General features: G+C 31.7%; 1 protein-coding gene across 1 annotated transcript in view; it reads left to right on the top strand.

Annotated features, from left to right (window-relative positions):
• Positions 1-16,214, top strand: part of Stt3B (catalytic subunit 3B of the oligosaccharyltransferase complex) — a 35,206-nt gene extending 18,992 nt beyond the window's left edge. The window contains exons 11-17 of the mRNA XM_076510428.1: positions 2,289-2,512; positions 2,904-3,091; positions 6,611-6,782; positions 7,087-7,260; positions 9,441-9,554; positions 11,727-11,933; positions 15,586-16,214. Coding sequence (XP_076366543.1) covers positions 2,289-2,512; positions 2,904-3,091; positions 6,611-6,782; positions 7,087-7,260; positions 9,441-9,554; positions 11,727-11,933; positions 15,586-15,672 — 1,166 coding nt within the window. The 3' untranslated portion in view covers positions 15,673-16,214. The remainder of the gene's footprint in view (positions 1-2,288; positions 2,513-2,903; positions 3,092-6,610; positions 6,783-7,086; positions 7,261-9,440; positions 9,555-11,726; positions 11,934-15,585) is intronic.
• The last annotated feature ends 6,522 nt before the right edge of the window (positions 16,215-22,736 follow it).

Here is a 22,736-nt window from a genome sequence, read left to right as displayed (position 1 = left end):
ATACATCTTCAGATATAGAATAGTAGAAGAAGCAAACAACAATGCAAACTTTCTTTGATACCACCAAACAAGATCTATAGTTATTGTACAATCACAGCAAAGTTCTTGAAAATCTGTTTCATTCAAAGTCTAAAGCAATTAAAAATATATCTGTGTATTGTGAAGAAATGTATTGGTTCTTTTTTAATGTTGTATCAGCAGACATCTTGTTGATTGTTCCTGCTTGTTATGTTAATGGCCACTGCTTCTAACTATGTGTTATTAAACATGATTTGTGCAACATTCTTTAATTTAAATATGGATGCAACAAAAGGTTTAGAATTTAATGAAATTTAATTATACAGGGTGTTCAGAAAGTCACTGTGTACTTGTATATTTATTAACAGAAAAACTGCACAGTGACTTTCCGAACACCCTGTACATGTATGGCTTATTTCATAATTTAGATTTTTTTCCCATCACTAATTTGGAGCATTTTGAAAATGCAGCAAGCTGTGTTGTGGACATGTTAATGAATATGTCATTAATTTGGCTCTCACATTTCGTAATATGAATGTAAATCATTAAAACTAATTGATGCATTTTTACTACATGCAGAGGTGATTAGTTTCCATCATTTCATTGTTTTTTCAGTAGTAATTATTAGGTTCTGTTGGATAATATTGGTTATCAAATATATTGCCTATTATTAATAGAAATAAATTTCTGTTGTTAAGGGCATAAAATGTCATAGACAGCAGATCAAGACATTTCAGTCATGTGTGTAACAAGCTGAACACCTGTCATATGAAGGGAAATGGATTAATTTTGTATCAAAATTGTATCCAAATTGTTTTATGAATGTATTTTCCCAAAAAGTATTTATGATTTAGTAACAATATGTGTATGGAGAATTACTGTTATTGTTTCCACTATATTTGGTTGCATCATTTAGGTATTTTGACTTCTGTATAATTTTAAATTCTGTTCAGATGTTCTTGATTAATTCTTAAAGACTGAAATAAGCAAAACAACTGATTCTAAAATACATATTCCTATTTAATCAACTGTATGACCTTGCAAATTATTAATTGTGACAGTAAATTCAGTGATTGCAATTAATTTGATCTCTTTGGACAGTATTTCTGGTTTTGGCTTTGTTAGCCTGCTGAGTTGAGTGTGCTTCAATTTGGAAATTTTCAAAATTGAAATGTGCTGTTGGTAAAACATGCAGGTTATGTTATTAATAGTTCCAATTGGACAAAGTTTGGTAATGTATTGGTGTGTCTCTTGGACAACCAAGTAAATGTAATGGGGTGTTTCAGCCAATGATTTGTGCTCCAGCAATACCAAATATGTGAGGTGTGTGTATTCCTGATTTGATTTTAGTACTCACCATTACCTTTACCTACCTGCCCTCAAATATAATTATATGCCCAAAGTTAGCACACTGTGTGTGTGTGTGTGTGTGTGTGTGTGTGTGTGTGTGTGTGTGTGTGTGTGTGTGAGAGAGAGAGAGCTGCAAGAGTCTTAGTGACAAACTTTGTCTTAATGGGAAGTGCTGCTGTTTCCTACAAGTTGCTTATCAATCATTAACACTAAGACAGATATCACCGTGACATACAGACAGTTTTTCTTTTTTACGTAGATGTCACGTTTGTAAGGCTAAAAATGCTTTAAACAATATTTCACTTTAGCAGCTATGTATGGTGTCTGTTAAAGAGTACATATATGTGATTGCATATCACTGTTTTTCTTGTTACCAACAGGGTCTTTTGCTCAATTCCAGTTCTTAGAGAAGTTAACTGAGTTATAGAATGAAATGCTGTTTATATCAGTTTTCTATAATGGTTGCATTTAAGGACTCAATGTTCTATTCCTTGTCTTGCATATTATGTCTGATGGAATTTCTTTTGTTTCTTTCATATGAAGATACTGTTTGTTTTTTTTAATACATGATGGTTTTTAAGCCTTGATCTGTCTTCTTTTTTTTAGCAAAAAAGTTTAATTTACTTTAATAAAATAAGTATATTACCCTGTGTTATCAAAATTTGTTTTAGTAAAGTAAACTTGAGTAACTTACTTGGACTGTGAATACAGAGGCTCTTGATTCATAGGTGTGCTGCAAGAGTGACTGTCAAGTGCCACTGTTTGATCAGATGGTAGTACTCAGAGCTAGTATGGATCTATTTAGGTAGCCCTTTGCACAGCTTTTCACAAACAATCACAACCAATTGATATGATTGATACATTTCCTTGTTTATTTGAATCTATGTCTGATATTAATAGTACCAAACTTTTTGTTTTAGTCATTCTGTATGCTATAAGTGCTGTTTACTTTGCTGGTGTTATGGTGAGACTAATGCTTACATTGACCCCCGTTGTTTGTGTCCTGGCTGCTATTGCCTTCTCCAATGCCTTTAGTCTTTACCTTCAAGAAGATGAGCCTCCTAAGTCCCCCAGTGGTGCAGACAGTGAGAGTGATGAGAGTGATGGAGGAGAAAAGAAAGGAAATAAACACTTGTATGATAAGGTGACAAAACTGTTATTCACTTGTTAAACATGAAATGTCTCTATGTAATTGTATTAAACCAGATGAGTATTATATGCAGTTTCACAATTATTTCAAAGAGGTATGTAGTAAAATAATTTATTAGCATTATTGATGACAAAATTGAATTCTCAGTTTAAAATAACTCTTTCTTTAGAATGGGAAATAAAGCCTGGTTTGTTTAATACATTTTTAATCGTATCTATGATATGCACGTTTAATGTACTGGTATTTTCCGTGTGTCTAATTTTAAAAATAGTATTTTTATTCCAATACTTTTAGTGAGTAATGAGACTAGTAAATATTATGTAAGAAAGAATAAGTTTTGCAATATTTGACTATATACATGCATTTACATTATTGTCCTTTCCAGGCAGGAAAAGTAAGGAAGATAAAAACAGATCAGAACAAAGAAAGCGTGGGTCTTGGCACCAATGTTCGAAGTGTAGTTGTGGTTGTAATGATGATGGTCCTCATGATGTTTGCTGTCCATTGTACTTGGGTGACCAGCAATGCTTACTCTAGTCCAAGTATAGTACTTGCCAGCTACAGCTCTGATGGGTTAGTTCATAGATGATTATTTGAAATCAGTTCTCATTGTTTAACTATTCCATAGTGTAGAACCACATAAGCCTGTAAATTGTAGCAAAATAGTCTTTACATTTTGAAAATGAGTTATTCTTATGGAAAGTACTAAGTAATTGTGTAGTTTTGGTTGGATTTCAACCAACAGAAAAGCTGAGCTTCACCATTATTGTGTTGTAAAGCTTTTTTTGAAGTCCCTTAGTTATTGTTGTTCGTAATTTTTGTTTGAGGTTCACTTATCAAAAGTACTAAGTTAAAAGAACAAAATAAAGTTTGCAAGTTCTCGTAAGTTGCTGAAACTATAACATTTAGTTAAATTATATTTGACAAAATAAAACAGTTGTTTTAGGGAAAACTGTAAACATCAAAGTTTGTAAATAATTGTTACATCATTAATTAATTTATTAAGGCTTATAATTTTGAAGTATATATCTGTGATACTTTTGCATAAATCCAGTAACAATCCTCTGCAAAACTGAAGGATGTGTAATTACTTTTAGACCTGTAAAAAAAGTGCAGATCTTGGGAACATGCTACCAAATGAATATTGGCAGTACTAATTTGCATAATTTATTGAGATATCACCATAACTACTAGTATATATTTAATTGAAATCCTTTTATTTTTCAGGTAATCAATGTAAATTGAACATAAATATATAGTTTAAATATAACAATGCACATTGTTTATGTACATATTTCATGTTTGTTTGTTTGTTTTGGAATTTTGCACAAAGCTACTCGAGGGCTATCTGTGCTAGCTGTCCCTAATTTAGCAGTGTAAGACTAGAGGGAAGGCAGCTAGTCATCACCACCCACCGCCAACTCTTGGGCTACTCTTTTACCAACGAATAGTGGGATTGACCGTCACATTATACGCCCCCACGGCTGGGAGGGCAAGCATGTTTAACGCAACGCGGGCGCGAACCCGTGACCCTTGGATTACGAGTCGCACGCCTTATGCTCTCGGCCATGCCAGGCCTACATATTTCATGCTAAGTACATTACTCGTATGGCTATAAACAGTAAGCTTACATTGCAGAAGCACTGTATTGCAGCCAATTAAAAGAACAGCAAATTACCTCAGTAGAAAAAATCTTTATTTAACAGTCTTTGTGCCAAACAGGTTAACAGTCAGTCTTTTTAAAATCAAATATGTAATAAACATAAGGATAATTAAAAAACAACAGAATAGTACCTGACACCTTCTTTAGAAAATAAACATGAACATTCATGTATAACAGAACATTGTCTGAGTGTGTTACGAGTCACATTTTTATTTAATAACATTATTGATTAATCAGTGATACTTCTTGAAAAAGGCATCAACAAAATATAAATAATCAGTGAGACAGAATAAAGTAATAGTAACATTTCAGTTAGAAAAGAAATGCAGATTTTATATTTTGTACACTAATCGCTCAGTATGTTTATTAAAGCAATGCAGCTATTTAAATTGTTTCATTGAAATGGTCTGTTTCAGTGCTTGGAAGGAGGTGCTGTATATAATGTTTTGGTAATGTTGTATTAAACACACACAAACTTGTATTTAAGTGATACTCTATATACGAGGTCTGTTAAAAAAAAATACGCGGACTGTTTGAATTGCGCGGCTCCAGTTGGTTCCAGGGGAATCCGCTTGGTGTCGCTAGGTTCGCACAGATCAGCTGATTACGACGCCATTTCCCGATTGCAGATATCTTCATTTGTGTATTAGCTATGCGGTTTTAAGTGAAGTGCGATTTTTTCGTTTGGCGGATTTCAGAATGAATGACCTGAAGGAGCAACGACTTGCTGTAAAATTTTGTGTTAAACTTAGAAAATCTGCGACTGAAACTTTTGCTATGCTTAACACGGCTTACAGTGATGTTGCTATGAAGCGTACGGCATGTTTCAAGTGGCATGAACGTTTTAAGGATGGTTGACAGTCCATTGAAGATGATGAGCATCCTGGACGTCCTTCCACGTCAACAGACGACCCACACGTCGACAAAATCAACACCCTGGTGCGGGCAAATCGACATCTGACTGTCAGGGAGCTTGCTGAAGAGTGTGGGATATCAGTTGGATCTTGTTACGAGATTTTGACCGAAAAAGTGAAGATGCACCGCGTTGCTGCAAAATTTGTGCCTCAGAACTCGTGAGTTTTTGCCAAACACTCGATCACTGTTCTTCCCCACCCTCCTACTCACCTGACCTTGCTCTTTGCGATTTTTTCTTGTTCCCCAAACTCAAAAGACCCTTGAAAGGAAGAAGATTTGAGATGATTCTCGAGATTAAGGCAAATGCGACGAAGGAGCTGGAGGACATTACAAAAGAAGCGTACCAGGACTGTTTCAACAAGTGGAAACACCGTTGGGATAAGTGTGTGCACTGGGGAGGAGAGTACTTTGAAGGGGTCCCAGATCTGTAACTTCTAAATAAAGTACATTTTGTTTTATGACGCCAGTCCGCATATTTTTTGAACAGCCCTTGTAAATCAAGACCAAATTTTCCATGTGAATAACATTTGATGTGCAGTTACATTGTCAAAAATTCTGTTAATGAGAGAGAGAGAGAGAGAGATAAAACTGACACTGATTGAATACTATTGGATGAATGATCTTCAGTACACTAACTAGTGAATGAATCTCAACTACAGTCCTAATGTTTTTACAAAGTTATACACCAGCTAGTAAGTGAACCTCAAAAAGAGCCCTAATTTCTTTAGAGAGTATACATTAGCTGGTGAATGAATTTCCAAACACAGCCCAAATTTCTTTACAGAATAATAAGTAAGGGTATATTCAAGTTTTGAGATATAACGTTTTGGGACAACATTGGAATTATTAGTCCATTTCAACTATTCCATCCTGTTAACTAAAAAGGTGTGGACCATGTAGTATTCTTTGGAATGAATGGATGGTTAAACATGTATTAAAAAACTCTGAAAGCATTGAACTTTTTCCAAATATTTCTGAGAAATTACAGCTGCACTGAACAGCTAGATTTTTATTAATTCTGGCATCACTAGGATTTGTTAGTGTTGCTAGTGTAACGATTATTGATACCAAATGATTTATCTGAGGTAACTGTTAGCTTCAACTAATATGTGGAAGCCATAAGTCTATTATTTCATAATAGATTGATGGTACTTGTCATGATTACAAGTGATTTTATAAAATTGTCAAGATGTCAATTAGAAAATCACATTTTCCCACCCTGCATATGATATTTCTTTTTATGTTTTACAGAAACTATTTTTATTCTTACCATTTGTTATTATTAAGGGGTTGAGGCTTATTAATGTTTTGAACAAAATATAATCATGTGTTGAGTCATAATTTTTTATTTGTACTGTTTGATTTTAAATTATATGTATTCCAAATACCTCATTGCTAGTTATTAGCATCAAAGGTACAGGATAGTTATTAGTATCAAAGGTATTAGTTGTTAGTTTTCAATAGTGTGAATATTTCAGACTATTATAATAGAATTGGTTGATAATGTGTTTCAGGTCTCGAGTGATCCTGGACGATTTCCGAGAAGCTTATTACTGGTTATGGCAGAACACTCCAGAAAATGCAAGAGTGATGTCATGGTGGGATTATGGATACCAAATAGCTGGGATGGGTAACAGAACAACATTGGTTGACAACAACACTTGGAACAATAGTCATATAGCTTTGGTAAGTAAGATGTACAGTTTAAAGAAACAAATAGTGCATGCAGTCATGCTGTTTTTGTTTTTTAACTTTAAAATGAATAATTAATATAATGAATATGTGCAAGTGGGTGGTTAAATAAGAATTATAATCTTAAGCATTAAAAGAAACAAACTTATTTTTTTAAGTCATTTCTTCCTGTTCATTATTAAACTAGAGTACTACCTACTGCTTCTGTCTTGTCTTACTTAAATTATATGCATACATTATAATTTGGTGTTAAACTTGTATTCTTGTATGTAAGACTTTGATTTCTTTCTACCATTAGGTGGGTAAAGCAATGGCATCCAATGAAAGTGAAGCCTATAAGATAATGACAATGTTGGATGTTGATTATGTTTTAGTTATTTTTGGGGGAGTGATTGGTTACTCAGGAGATGATATCAACAAGTTCTTGTGGATGGTTCGGATTGCGGAAGGAGAGCATCCAAAGGAAATCAAGGTATCTTTTTGTTACTACATTCTGTTAACCCTTTCAAGACTTAGGGAGGAAGTCTCTGATACTTAATGATTTGTTTCTTTTTTATGGTGGAAGTACTTAAATAATCAAATTGCAAGAAACTTGGGACAGACTTTATAAAAAAAAAAAAAAAAGTATGAAAAGGTTTGTGTAATTTTAGTTCTAATTTTATTTATGAAATTTCCTGTTCTATTGTGAAACATTTCTGTGGAAAAAGTAAATTAACAATTTGTACTTCTATTTTATATATTCAGTCAGTTTCAACTTGAATGATATTCATTAACAAACTTATTTTAAAATTTTATTTTCCAATTGCTGCACTCATTTTTCCTAGTTGTACAACATAAAATAAATTGCAGAAATTGTCATAAATTTATTAGTATCTTACACCCTAATCTTTCACAATAGCATTAAGTGAAGCAAAGTAACAATTTTACTGAAATGTTCTTGGTCAAGATTATATATACACATAGTAAATATTCTTTTCAGTTTTTGTAATAAATCTTTAGTTCTTATATTTACATGCATTTTTTTAATACCATGCTTACTTTTCAAAAATGTTTCGATTTTTAGATTGATATATCTTCCATATAACTTTAACTTTTAATCAAAAAGACCCTTTCAACAATATAATTATACAACTCAAACTTAAAAAATGCAACAAATGGGTTGTGGTTTTCTCCCCAACATTAATTTGAGTTGTATCACAAAACCCATTCTTCTAATGAAAAGGCACCTGTGCTATGTATTGCTTCTTTCATTAGCCATGTGCTCTTAAGTGTTTCAATGTCAGCCTTTTTGTTCAGGTAGGCTTCCATTCATGGTATTAAGATGCCAAATTTGAACTTTTCTTCTGGTTACTTATCCATTTAATCTTGGCCTTAGGAGATCTGCCTGTATTCCTTTGACAAATTTTGTAGATTAGCTAAGTTCTTTACAGCAACCTACGATAGTAGACAAACAGATGGGCAACTCCACCTTAGATATATAATATGAAAATTCTACTAAATATAATGTGCTTTATTTCTCAATACAGTGAATTCTATACACACGGGTAGGGTCAATTTGACTAACTACCATGGAAGGATGAATCTATATGTACTATAACTGAATATACTAAGTGTATATTTGTCAACACTTATATTATATATTTTTATTGCACTTTATTGTACACACAAAAATCATATTTGTCATTAACCCTATCAACACTGTTGGCAACCACAGTCGACTTGAGGGCTCAGCACGACAGGCAACCTTCCTTTATTCCTGTTATTCTTATGTATTGAATTTAACATATATAGTATTGGGTACAATCACTGAATATTTCAGGGACTTTTGAGTTATTGCCGAGATATCATGCTTTTAGTACTGATAGCATAATTAGTTGAAGTATCAAACATGTATATTCAGCACCATACCAAACATTAAAAGTTGTTCAGCACTGAAAGAGTTAAAGTACTTTTACTATAGATTTGTGTGAGCTTATGAAGCTTACACTGAATCAGTGAGTGAAAAATATTTTCATGCTAAGAACAGAAAATTATTTTTCTCTTTTTATAGTTTTCATATCTTATTTGCATAACATCTAGAACCTTCAAAATATCAATTTGTTTTTCAGTAAACCTTCGTACTTTAACCCTAATACTATTATAGTGAAGTCATTAGTGTACAACAAGAAGTTGGAAATGTGAAATAAAATCAAAAATTCCTCTTTGTTTTCTGTAATGATTACAGAATGTTATAGACAATTACAATTAATTATTACAATAGCCTCAGCTTTCTGACCTTTTCACATGTGCTCTGTTGTAATTTTACTGTTTAATACTGTACTATTATACTATCCTTCAGTATGTTAAATCAAATATATATATATATCGTAGTGAGACAGCTTAGTGTCAACAAATGGATCAAGTTACATCACACTAATTTAAATCCCATGAATTATGCAATCATAAGTAAGAATAACTGTTATAAATCAATTTCCAGCTACTCTTAGATGATACACAATATTTAAAAGTATATCTTTGTATTACTATGAGACTGATCAAATGTTTTGGTCAACAAAGTTCAGCTTATTTTAGAACTGTAAAATTTTGCATAAAATACTGTAAACCTACTAGTTAGTGCCACAAACTTTGGTTAATTACAAATTATCTTCCTAGGAGAGTGACTATTTCACGGATCGTGGAGAATTCCGTGTTGACGAGTATGGGTCTCCTATCTTGTTGAACTGTTTGATGTACAAACTTAGCTACTATAGATTTGGTGAACTACAGGTGAGAGGTGTTTATATTTTGCTTAAAAGTTTAAGCTTATTTATTATATATTATATTAGATTGCACTAGTAGCAGTATCTTACATTCTATTTAAACAAATGTTATACTTGAGGGAAGAGGTGCTTATGTGGTGTTCGTTACTTGTATTTTTAAAGATCTGCAGGTGACATCTTGTCACGTTTGTTTAATTACAAATACATCTGTAAATCTTTTCAAATGAGCACCTAGGTATAACAGGCAAGAACACTTGCTAATTGTTTGGTATAAGCAGTTGTAGAAGCTAAAAATATAATATTGGAAAAGGTGAATTTCTGATCACCTGAATATTCTCTAGGATTAACTGTTTAGTATGTAGTAGATAGATCGTAATACTGGCTGTGTTCAATGTAATATAATGCTGCACCTTGTGTGAACAAAACTTTTAAAAGAACTATCCAGTTTTTAATTTTTACTTGTTGAATGATTAGTTTACTGGTGTGCTTGTATTAACCTCTAAGTTGATTTTTGATCTGCAACTGGAAGCTACTTTTAATGAATTTTGAATTGGTGTGCTTTATTTTCATAATCAAACCAAAACCTATACACCTCTTGGTTAATAATCATAACATAAGGAGCACATCTTATGTGCAACTGTAACTTGTATTATTAACAAATCTTATGATATATCAAAAACATCCAACCTGGTTACCTGTTGAAACTTCAATTTAAAATTTTTTCAAAACATTTAAATTAATCAGTATTGCAACTGCAGTAACATACATAAAGTATGTTGTGGTGTTGAATAAAATCATTTTGTTGTATTAATTACATGAATTACATAGCGGTTCTGAGCAAGAAAAGAAACAATTTATTTTCACACATGTACTATGTGTATTGTTTGTAGTATAAATTTATTTGGCCTATTCTAAGTATCATGATATTAGTTTGGTTGATGGGAATAATGTTTATGGTGGACACTAGGGACACAATGTTTATGGTAGGGTGGACAACTAATGATGCATTTCATAAAAAATATGCACATCTGGATGATTAAATATGATTTTTCAATGTGATAATCATTGCTTTCATTGTGGAAAGGATTTGAAACATAGTACATAAAACTACCTAATATACAGTGCCAAAAGGTGAAAGATTGTCTTTTTGGGCAGTAAAGTTGACAGGAGCATTGGCTTGATCAGTTACTTCAGATAACTGGAAAAATCAAAATTGGTGAGGTCAGTTTAGAGGAAATGTGCTGGTCAGTTGAAAGAAAACCTTTTAATTTTGTAATTTCGAACCACAGATAGAACAAAGTATATTTTAATGAGTGCAATTTAGTCCAAAAAATTCCACATTGAAGTTTAGGACTGACAGTTTTTCATGGCCAAGTAACTGTCACTGTCCAAAACCCAGTACCATCAAAAGGTTATGGCCAGTGGTTTTGGCACCAAAAGGGTTTGTTTTACCCCTTAATGGATGTTGATCTAATCAGTCCATGAAGCCCAATCAAGCTTTTATCAATAGTTATTTTCATCAGAATCATGAGTGAATTTTCATTACATCAGCTGGTGTTGGAGAGAGGTCACTGTGCATTAGCAGTGAGCCCTGTCTATTTAAATATTCTTAATAGTTTTTAATACAGGGCTTCATGACTCTTTATGGCAACTAGTTTCATATTATGATTACAGTTTTGCACTGATATTGCAGTGGTGAAACAGATTTACAACTGTAATGCTAACACGTAAACATTTTAAGGAGCAATCTCACAGTGAACAAGAAGTATTTGTTTCTGCTCTTTTATACCACCCTTGTCTGTCTGTAGGTAACTTAATGAAACTTACTCCTATGTATACAGCACTCTACAGTATCAGTCTCTTACTGCCAACATTTTTCCCATCACTTGACTATCATTATTGTGAATCATCACAGATTATATGGTTTTGCTGAGAGGTTACTTTGCTAGCAAGTAAGATTTGTTCTTTTATTAATGATTAAGACCAATGATTTATTATATTTTTCACCTTTTTTGCATAGAATAACTCAAAACCATTTCAAGAAACACTATAAAATAATTTTATATATAATGTACAGCTTATATTAGACTAAAAACACTAACATATTCTCTAAATAGTAATATAAAGTGAGCATTTAATGTAATGATGTTTTAGAATGTATATTTTTTACTGTTATTAGTTGGATCTGCGGAGTCCATCAGGATTTGATCGAACTAGAAACATGGAAATTGGAAATAAGAATATTAAACTGGAATATCTAGAAGAAGCTTATACTACAGAACATTGGTTAGTTCGTATCTATAGAGTCAAGAAGCAAAACAACCGCCAGCGAATTCCTTATGGAAACAGAAGAATTAAACCTAAGAAGAGTTTTATTTCCAAGAAGGTATGTAAATTATCTAACTCTTGTGCTTATACTGATATTGTTTCTAGTGAGCAACATGAGATTTAATTTATTCACTCATTTTGTTTCAGGAAAGTAAAGAAGAACAAAATCTTTGTAGTTAAGAACAAAACAAACTGTTTGTATTTAAATATTGAAAGTAATAATGTTTGGAACTAGAGAGCAACATTTTCAGGGTCGTTTTACTGAGAAATACTAAAGGTAACAGTATGCTTCTGTGAAATTTGTATTCAGTAATTGTTTTGAGTGATCGGGCCACTAATGGGAAACAGTGCAAAGTTTGCTATTATTTGACTTGCAAACTTGGGCTGAGTACATAAATTTGCATCAGTCATGACAGTTGAAGCAGTAATTTGTTTTTTGTTACTATATAGATAGATAACAATGAAGAAAACAAAAAGGTAATGGTACATCTATCCTAAATGAAAACAGATCAAGCTGGGGAGTTTAAAACTGCAGTTGCAGAAGTGGGTATTCTAGACAAAGAAAAACATCGAGTATTTTAGGACATTGGCAAGTAATTTTGTAACCTACTCATACATGTATCTGTAATTCCTATTACTTCAAATTTGTTTTCTTGTGTAAAAATTGAAACAGGTTCCACACAGAGAAAAACAGAAAATAATTATCACTGTTCATTTACATCCATGCCTTAGGCAAATGGGGAGTTCACTTAGTCAACTTAGCTGTTACACTTGGGTGTTTCATGTTGCTTGTTAATGCGTGATTTTTCAAATGTGTTATAAGCCATCACATATTTTGGATTGCCTTTTATAGTCATTATTAATATGCCTCACTTACAACAGTGAGTTAGCTGCTTTTCATTTGCAATATATAAAAAGGTTTTTTTGTAAAGAAGACGTCGATACCTTTTAAAAAACAGCTCATTATATAGATTACCAGTCTGGAGTGTTACCATTTTTCTAGTTGTCGTTACGAATTTTGAACAGAAACTGTCGCTCATGACCAAATTTTATTCATAATTGTGCATAAGATGTAAGTAAATTTGTTGTTAAGGTATAATGAATGTTGATAGTGGTCTGTGATTTGAATTTTCTGTTTGAAAATGTTTGTCAGTCCACAATAAGAACAAACTTTTGTGATATGTGTATGAAGCCACCTTTTGCCTTTTTTTCTAACAATAGTATCTTGTACATAAAGAATGATGTTATAATTGTTTTTACTTGCATTCAAATTATCAGTAAATTGAGTGGAAGATGATTTTCATTTCTCTAGAATCTCCTAAAAGAATATCAAAAGATTTTTTAAAATAAATGTTTATATTTTCTCTACCTTATCGCTAACTCTAGCTATTATCATCAATGTAAAATGCATTCAGTACATAATATTGAATGCCTAAGAACAGATGCAAAATATGTATTGAAAAATTAACTTGTAATCATGCATTTTAAAACATAATCAGTACACAGTTAAGTAAAGTATAATAGTAAAGCAATCTAAACTGTATTTCTAACATGTGGGTTAAAACCAACCAGTAGATGAAGTAACCAACAATTCTTCAATCAGTTACATGTATCCCATGGAGATAAGTGTCAGTTTCAAAATAACTATTGTTAGATTATAGTGTAAAATGAGCTTTTTGTGATGACTACACGTGTATGTAACATTTATGTAAACTACAAAGCTTAACAGATTTGTTGAAGGCAAGCAAGGCAGATGTTAGGGGTTGAAGATTTATCCTTGTTTCAAATATTCATTTAGAAAACTGTTGAATGAATGAGTAAAAAATGTATGCAAGCATTGTATTGTATAGATGTATCTCTACTTAGCTATTGTATTATTGAAGATACAGATACAGAGTTAAAGTTGAGAATTTTCGTAACTCATTGGTGACATGACAATACATCTGAAATTTTAAGTAGTTCGGAAATTTATTTTGTTATGAAGGACTTAAAACTTGGATAATATAAAACTTTGAATTATAATATACTGTATAATACAGTTGATAATAAAGGTATTTTAGTTTTGACTTGAACAGAAGAGTGTTTACAGAGACTCCTGTTTTTGGAAACCATAAGGTTTTAATACTTTCTTCCTTTTATAGTTAAAATAATGTTTGCTTGGTGAGGATTTTGCTGAATGTTGAACTTTACAAACTCTCTGAGACGATTATTATTGACTCGCTTTTCATTGTTGAATAATACATTCAGTGTCATTTGTAGTTTTCTCAGTTAAATTATATAATAAATGATAAAATATACATTTTTCAGTTACTACTTGGGGGTAAGTAAAATAAAGTTACCTCCTGAAGTTGGCATTCCAGACCCATTATAGTAGTATAGTAGACAAATTATATTACTATAATTATTATAAAATCCCAATCATGTTATCTAAACTAACCTGTATAACTTCAAGTTACTACTCATTAAGTCCATTGTCACAACCAGTTTTTAGTACATTATTTCATATTTTTCCTTTTTCTCACAATTGTCTGGAGGCAGTGAAGAGTTATATAGCTATGGAGCATAATGGGCTTGAGCCCCACATCTCATTTTTTTTTCTCTTAATTATTTTATTATAATTACTTATTTTTATGGATTTCTTCATGTGAGACTGACAAATGTAGGTTGAGATTGATAGACAGTGCATTCCCACTGTAGTTTGGGCCCTACTTCAGCTGTTACCTCCAAAACTGGGGTACATTTTATATCCTACATTATAACCTGTACCGTAGGGAACCTTATGATTTGTTTAGTGTCTTTGAATTTTGTTTGAACTTGTTTTTGTGTAATAAAACATACATCTTTTGCTGGCTGTTTGTTTTCAAGTCCATAATGCACTTGCATGGTTTTTCTTGGCTAAAATTCTTACTACACATGCTTGTAATGTGTACTGACAGTCAAATGTAATGTGCTACAACACTTCTTTGTAAGATAAACAATATATAGTCGGTAATCATTAGGAATGAGGATGATGGAAAGTTTAAAAGAGAAAAAAGATTACAGATTAGAGAGACTTAATATGTGGAACAAAACTATGGGGTTTCATCTCCAACTGAAGTAAGAAGGTTAATCATTTTGAAAATAATTAGTGTTCACCATTGTAACAGTTAGACGAATTGTCTGTGATACTGATTTTTGATAATGTCAGAAAATGAGTTGTATAGTCTGGGCACTTTCAGAAAGTGGAATTTTGAAAAGATCCTTGTGCTTTTGAATATAAGAGTAAACTACTATATTTAAATGCTGTATTTTGTAATAAAATGTGGAGGAACAATATATTAAACAATAACATGTATTTTTTTGGTTTAATAATTATAGAAAAAAGTATGCAAATTTTAAGAGAAAAACAAGTGAATAAAAAAAAAAATATGTGCTTATAATAGATAATTTACATTTTGGCAGATACTGAGTATAGAACCAATGGAAAAAATGGACCACTTAGAAAAAACATGATTTATTTATAAAGAGTTAATTTTAAAGTTTTTGATAATTTATGGCAGTTCAAAAAAAAAGGATGGGAAAAAAAGTAAAAAACTTTCATTTTTAAAAGAAAGTAACAGGTCCACAACTACTACAGATTTAAAGTATCTGATCTACTTTAAAGCATACTTTTAAATGTGAATTGTAATGATATAGATCTGTCAAATTATATCATTAAAAATGTCTTCTAGACAAACAAGAAGAAGAGGGGTGTTATCAAAAGCAGGCCAGTTGTGGTAAAAGGTAAACGTCCATCCAGAAGTACCCAGAAGAATTAGAAGTTTCTGACAAAAAGTGTGTCCTCAGGTGTTGCTTTGCAACCATATTGTGGTGCTGCACTAGTGGTCATGTTTTCAGGTTAGGTATTTTAAAACAACCATGAAACTTCATCCACATGTATTCTATGGAAAGAACAACTACGGTGTTTTGTAAACTGTTGCACTCGTATGTATGTCATTTGGAAAGAGTTTAGCACAGATCATCTGCCAAATATAATCAAATGGCATGTATATTTGAATGAACTAAATTTTTGAAGCATTGTATAAGTGACATTCCACAAGACAGAACATCTGTTCTTTCCTGAAACTGAGAAACCAAAACTTTGGAATGCTATCTTGTTATTTCCTTCCCTTCTGTGATTTTTTGTATTTCATCTTAAAAATAAGTTTTAGAGTTTGGAATTGACACTTGACATAATCAGTTCTGTCTTGTGTTTATGGGAAAGTGGTTTTTTTTTCTATTGTAAAGAATAGATATATTTGTGTAAAGAGTAATTTTTAGTTTCTAAAATTAAATTCAATCCAATAAAACAATTTTGAACTGATTTGCATTAGTTACTCAATACTTTGGTAGTACGTTTAATTGTTCGAAACAACATGAAATCTATTGTATAACATGTTTAAACAAAAACTAAACAAATTGAACCAGATGCTGATAGCATTGGTCTAAGAATTATCAGAGTCACAAAATTAAATTTTTACTAACATGTTTACAAGTTTATTAAAAACAGTTTGGAGTCTTTTGAAGATATGAAAAGTAGAAAAATAATGTTTCTGTATTAAGTAAGTTTTTTATTTTCACCCTATATCTTAGTGTTACATTTTACAGTTGAAAAATAAATAATATGAACTAATAAGGTGTTTTTATTGAAAATAAGCAGAACAAACACGTTTTGTGCTATAAATGTTTTGGATCACCTGGTATTATACTTGATGGTTTAGTAAAAAAAAAAAAAAAACCACTTAGAATTGAACTAAAAGCTACAAATGTTAGGGGAATAAAATTTTACCAGGCACATTCAGAAACAAGTTTTATTCAGAAAAGTTGTAACTAGTAAAGGTTGTTCCAAAAGCATATTGTATTCCACACCTAAATGACTTTTATCTGTTTTAACTAGTATGAAATTTGTGCTTTTAATAAATGTTACTCAATACTGTACTTAATAGTGTATTCTTGAAGTTGCTTTACTTAGGCACAGGTTTTATATTTATTGAAAATGAAGGAAAGCATAATAATACTTTCAAGTAAGCTTCTTGAAACACGTCTAAACATTACTGAATAAATCTTAACGTGTGTGTCTAATGAAATTTATTTTCCTCTAGGACAAAAAAATTATTTTCAACACAATAATTTTTTTTTTATAATTACCTATACTCTGGGAACCAAAAGGCCACAAGTTGAAATATGAACAGTTTCTACCCTTTAAGTAAATTAATTTACTATAATAATAATAAGGCAAACAACAGTGATGACGAGAAAACCCACTTGCAGAGAAAAATACATGTAAAAATTGGCTCGTTTGGGTTGAGAAAATATTTTACGTAGAGGAGTAAACAACGTTTCAACCTTCGGTCATCGTCAGGCTCACAAAGAAAGAAAGAAAGGTAACTGACCGATAGCTGACCACATGTTTGAAAGGGGTTGTGTAACTGAGTGTAGGAATGTAGAGGGTGTGCTTAGATGTTTGATTATATTTATTAATATAGGAATAAAGGTGTTCCTTTGTATTGGTTTATTTTGGGATTGATTTGTGAACAGGAAGAAAGCAATCAAATATCATTTCTTAACCTCAAAATTACAAGAATCGATACACTTTAAAACAAGTTCACCAAAAAATCACTCATACTGGATTATACATTCCTTGGAACTCAGCACATGAAACAAAACAAAAACTCAACATATTAAGAAACCAAATAAACACAGCCATAAAACTATGCTCACCAGATAAAATTAATGTCGAATTAGACAAAATAAAACAACACTTCATCAACATCAATAAGTGTCCTCCACAAACTGTAGAAAACATTATACACATCTAGACAAAAAGCAAAATCAACTAACAAAAGTAAATATATCCCACGATTTAAAAATTCACAAAACCATATACTGCTGCATACCATATTGACATTAGCAGAAAAATAACCAACATTTGGCAAAAACTAGTAACAAAATATGACATTCCAGTTAATACCAGATTTATTCAGAAACCAGGCACAAAACTAAGGTCTATACCATGTAAAAACTACACTGACAAACACCACACCAACATTATTTATAAAATACAATGTAATAACTGCCACGACTTCTATATGGGAAAAACGAGTAGAAAAGTGGAAACCAGATTCAAATAACACCAAAAGTCACATTCACACATTTTTGAATACTGCAAATCAAACACAACATAACGATAGAAAACATCCACATACTAAATAAATAAACAAACATAAACAAATGCAAAATTAAAGAAGCCTTACTTATACAACAACATAAGCCCAAAATAAACCAATACTAAGGAACACTTTTATACCTATAATAATAAGTATAATCAAACATCTAAGCATGCCCTCTACATTCCTACACTCAGTTGCACAACCCCTTTCAAATATGTCAGCTGTCGGTCTGTTACCTCTTTCTTTCTTTGTGAACCTGACGATGACCGAAGGTTGAAACGTAGTTCACTCCTCTACATAAAAAAATTTTCTCAACCTAAACCAGCCATTTTTACATATATAGATAAGGCAAACAACAGTTTGTAAGCATGAGGAAAGATTTTATTGATGGTGGAACGTAACACAGGGTTAACAGAGCATTGGTCTTTATACTTTGTAATGTGTTTTCTTACTCAAGTAAACTGATTTACTGTTAAATTAAGAATAACTCCAGTAAAGTAAAATATTTTGATAAAACTTTTTAATTTCAAAGATACTTGAACAAATTTTTAAAAGCTGTAACTTTTAAAAAACAATTTTCAAGCAGAAATGGAAGTTATTTAACCTATTTGCATCAGGTCAAGGGCCACGTCATTGTAGATTTTAATTCAAACTTTAATATTATATATGAGTTAATTTCTTAATTTGAAAGTAAATATTAAAAGAACACATCTAAATATAGACTTTAGTGAGTCATATGGTATGTTGAATGCAGCACTGTTTAAAATTGGATGTTTGTTGTCAAAATACCAAGTCTGTAGTATCGTACAAATTGGGAACACAAAATTACCGATATTGAAAAGCTAGAATATAAAAAAAGAACCTAATATCTTTTTATTTTGCTGAGATACAGCTTATGTACTGAATCAAACAGGGTTGCCCCATTCAGAATCTTTCCATGTTTTGAAAGGGTCCCTTGTACACTCTTACTGCAGCATACAATGTGAATAACCAATCAACAGCTTAGAATACTTCCATAGTAGTTTTCTCAGCTGGTTTAATCTGTAAAAAGGCATCTACATTCTTTTGATCCAAGTTTTCATGGAGGTAGGTTGTGTCTTTAATCTGCTTGAAGTATTATATTTTTTAAAACCAAAATAAATCTTAATTACTAAGCTTAATAAATTATAGTGGAAATCAGTGGTATCAGTGTAGTTTGATGTTTTGGTTATTCAACTGTGTGTATATATATGTATATATATAAAAAATTTAAAAAAAATTTGTTTGACATCTTTCATCTACAAAATTTTAAAAGGCTTAGCAACGTATGTCCAGCAACAACAGTGCACAAGCAGTAGTGAGAAGAGAATTGTTTGCTTTACTTCTTAATTTATTGTTCTATATTTTTTATATACAAAATACGTGTAATCTGTACTAAAAGTCTACCAAATTTTGTGCAGATACACATACTTTATCAAAAGTTATAGTGCAAGTACTTGTGCAGATGTGTAGATGAACTTGTGTATATGATACCGATTCCATAGAGAAACGGTTAATGGGAATAATCCTCTTTCCACACTAATGCTTTAGAACAATTACATTGTTTCCAACATAAGAATGGCATTTTTCTGTAGTGATGCTCAAAATTGTCGTGTAGGTACACTGTATATTGAACAATAGCAGGTGGTGTACAAACAGTTTATGGTAATCAAAATAATGTAGAAATAAAATTAGATGTTGTGTTTTGATACCTGTCAGATAATTTTAACATTCGTGATTTGTTCAGTGAGGACATAAGAATAGTTTGTCCATACTTGATGTAAACTTTCACACAGGACCTGAAATTTAGAAAGTGGAACTGTAGAATGTATTTACATTACGTTGAAAAACTAATACTTTATTACTAAATGCTGATAATAATTACTGTTTCTTCACACTTTCAAAAGTTCAAGTGAACTTTTAGTCAACTGATGCCATGTGCGTGTATTTTAACACTTGGCCTTTTGATTCCTGGAGTATTGTGAAAAATATTTATTTATTTGACCATGCTGCTCGGAGATGTAACACACTGCTTTTGGCTGTTTTGGTATTGGTACATGTGTACCCAATTATCCAGAAAATTTAACTTGTAGTTTTCAGAAAAAAGAGCTTATTAAAAATCTACAAAGAATAACTTCTGTTTGCATTGTATTCCTACCCAAATGATATGGTATAAGGAAGGTTGATTGCAACTCAGCAGTTTTGAAACTTCTTGGGATATTTTTGTAATCATCATATAAAAGACAGTAATTTAAACAGTGTGAACTACTTGGTACTTTGAAACTTGTGAATACAACATCCTTAGAATATATTAAAAAAAAACAACAACAAATATTTTTAATGTTGGAGCATGTTCTGGCCATGCTGCTGTTACTGTATGATACATTTTTAATGATGAATAAACGTTGTTAAATCATCGTAATAACTGCTTGATGCTTTTTATCTGTTGGAAAATAATATATCTTTATATGATTTAGATTTTTCACTGTACCATACACTTTACTAAATACAATTGCTGTTACAACAATAGATAATTGTTTAAGGACTTTTACTAGTGGCATTGCTATTCATGTCTATTTGTTAATTACATTTTTCTGCATGTTTAAAATTTTTCTTCTCTACTTGTCCACCATTGCCTTATTTCAGTAAAAGAACATTATAAAATGCTGTTATAATTAGTTGTTACTCTCCTGTATGCAGGAAGTTTGAAGTATTTCACAAATCTCATTTAACATGGAATTTAGTATTTTAAACTAAGGTTCATGGGTCATATATTTGAATACCAGACTTGTTGGACAAAGTGTTGAATTCTAATAAATGTCATTCATTATATTACAGGTTCTTCTAGCTAAGAATACAATCTTCCAGATGAATTTGCAGTATATTTCTGTAATGAAATAGCCATTGTAAAGTAAATTTTAGTAACACAATATTTCATATATTCTTAAGGAACAAATCCCCACTCAAGGGATTTGATTCAGTCACTTTAAACTTTGGAAAAGCTAAGTAAAATGCCTGCATCTAAAGTTCAGGATTGTAATGTTTTTCAGTTTGCCAAACTTTTGTTTTCCTCAAAATCACAACCCTTGTGGATTATACAAGTCAGTTGAAAATATGTTTAATGCTTGTGATTCAAGAATTCATGTTACTTAAAAATATCTGCTTTCGTGAGAATCCATGATGCCAGTCCCATCTGGGATGAAGGAGGTACCTACCAATGGCTATTGATTCAGCATAAAAAAATTTAAATGGACCTTGATACAAGAAGGCTACATTGTGAATAGGGGTGTCTTATCCTTGTTAAAGATTTTCTAGTGTGGTAAGATTCTTGGTGGTACTATAAACTGAGAGAAGGTACTGCTCAATCACATGATACTTGCCAAGCATGTGAAAGTCTCAGAACAGTAGCAGGTGAGCATGTAACTCATCATCAATCTTGCAGAGTGTCATGGCAATTGTGCCTCCAGACAACACCACCACTTTGTGTTCATGTAGTTATTTAACACTAAATGTATAGTGTAAAATTGAAATTTCATTTGGCATGCAAGAATGGAGCTAAAGTATTGAACAGGTTTATAGCTTTGGAGTTGATATGCATCTTTGAACTTAAAACAAGATCTTATGTTAATATGTTTATACTGGGTTGTTACTGCCTTATACTAAGTAGGGAAACAGCCAAAATAAGTAGATTTAAGAAATGGTTTATGTTTTAAGAGACTAAAGATGTAATAAAAAGCATGCGTTATACTTATTTGCCTTTATTTATTTGTTGGTCCAGCATGGCCAGTAGGATAAGGCACACAACTTGTAACCTGAGGGTCGCGGGTTTGAATCCCCGTCACGCCAATCATTGCTCACCCTTTCAGCCATGGGGCATATTATAATGTGATGGTCAATCCCACTATTCATTGGTAAAAGCGTAGCCCAAGAGTTGGCAGTGGGTGGTGATGACTAGCTGCTTTCCCTTTAGTCTTACACTGCTAAATTTGGGATGGCTAGTGCAGGTAGCCCTCATGTAGCTTTGCTTGAAATTCAAACCAATCAATTAGCCATTATTTATTTGTTCAGGGATGTACAAGTTATGTTTATAAATTTAGTAAATACTTCACAGAAATAGTCTATATAAAGTTACATCTAAAGAAATGTTTTACATTTAACTTTTTTTTTGTAGTTGTAATTTGCTAATTATGCTAAACATGAAAATAATGAGGCATATATCAGTATGTTTTGCAGTTTGCAACTTACAACAAACCCAGCCAGCTGTTTACAGTGCACCATGAAATATTCATTATTTTGTACATTCTAGAAATTTCTTTGGATATTTCATTAAAGTATCATTACATAACACTCACAAATGTATATGACATGTTAATTAATTATTCAATTCCTGTTTTAGTAATCAGGGAGGTAGTTCATGCCACTTTGTAATTTTTGCTGCCACTTTCAGTGACACCATTCCTTATAGATTTTGCCAAAGTAGCAGCTAGAATCGCACAATACTTTAGAAAGCCAGGGGAACAAGGCTTCTGCTTCATATGAGCTCATGGATGGATTGAATAAAACTGTAATAACTCAAATTCTGAAGATGTGAACTGTTTTTTAAATACTGATGAAGCCACAAGTAAAACACTGTGATAGTTTTAGCTGTATTGGTC

Source organism: Tachypleus tridentatus, chromosome 7 (assembly GCF_004210375.1).
Source record: "Tachypleus tridentatus isolate NWPU-2018 chromosome 7, ASM421037v1, whole genome shotgun sequence".
In the NCBI taxonomy this organism is placed as follows: domain Eukaryota; kingdom Metazoa; phylum Arthropoda; class Merostomata; order Xiphosura; family Limulidae; genus Tachypleus; species Tachypleus tridentatus.
This window is presented reverse-complemented; position numbering and strand designations above follow the sequence as displayed.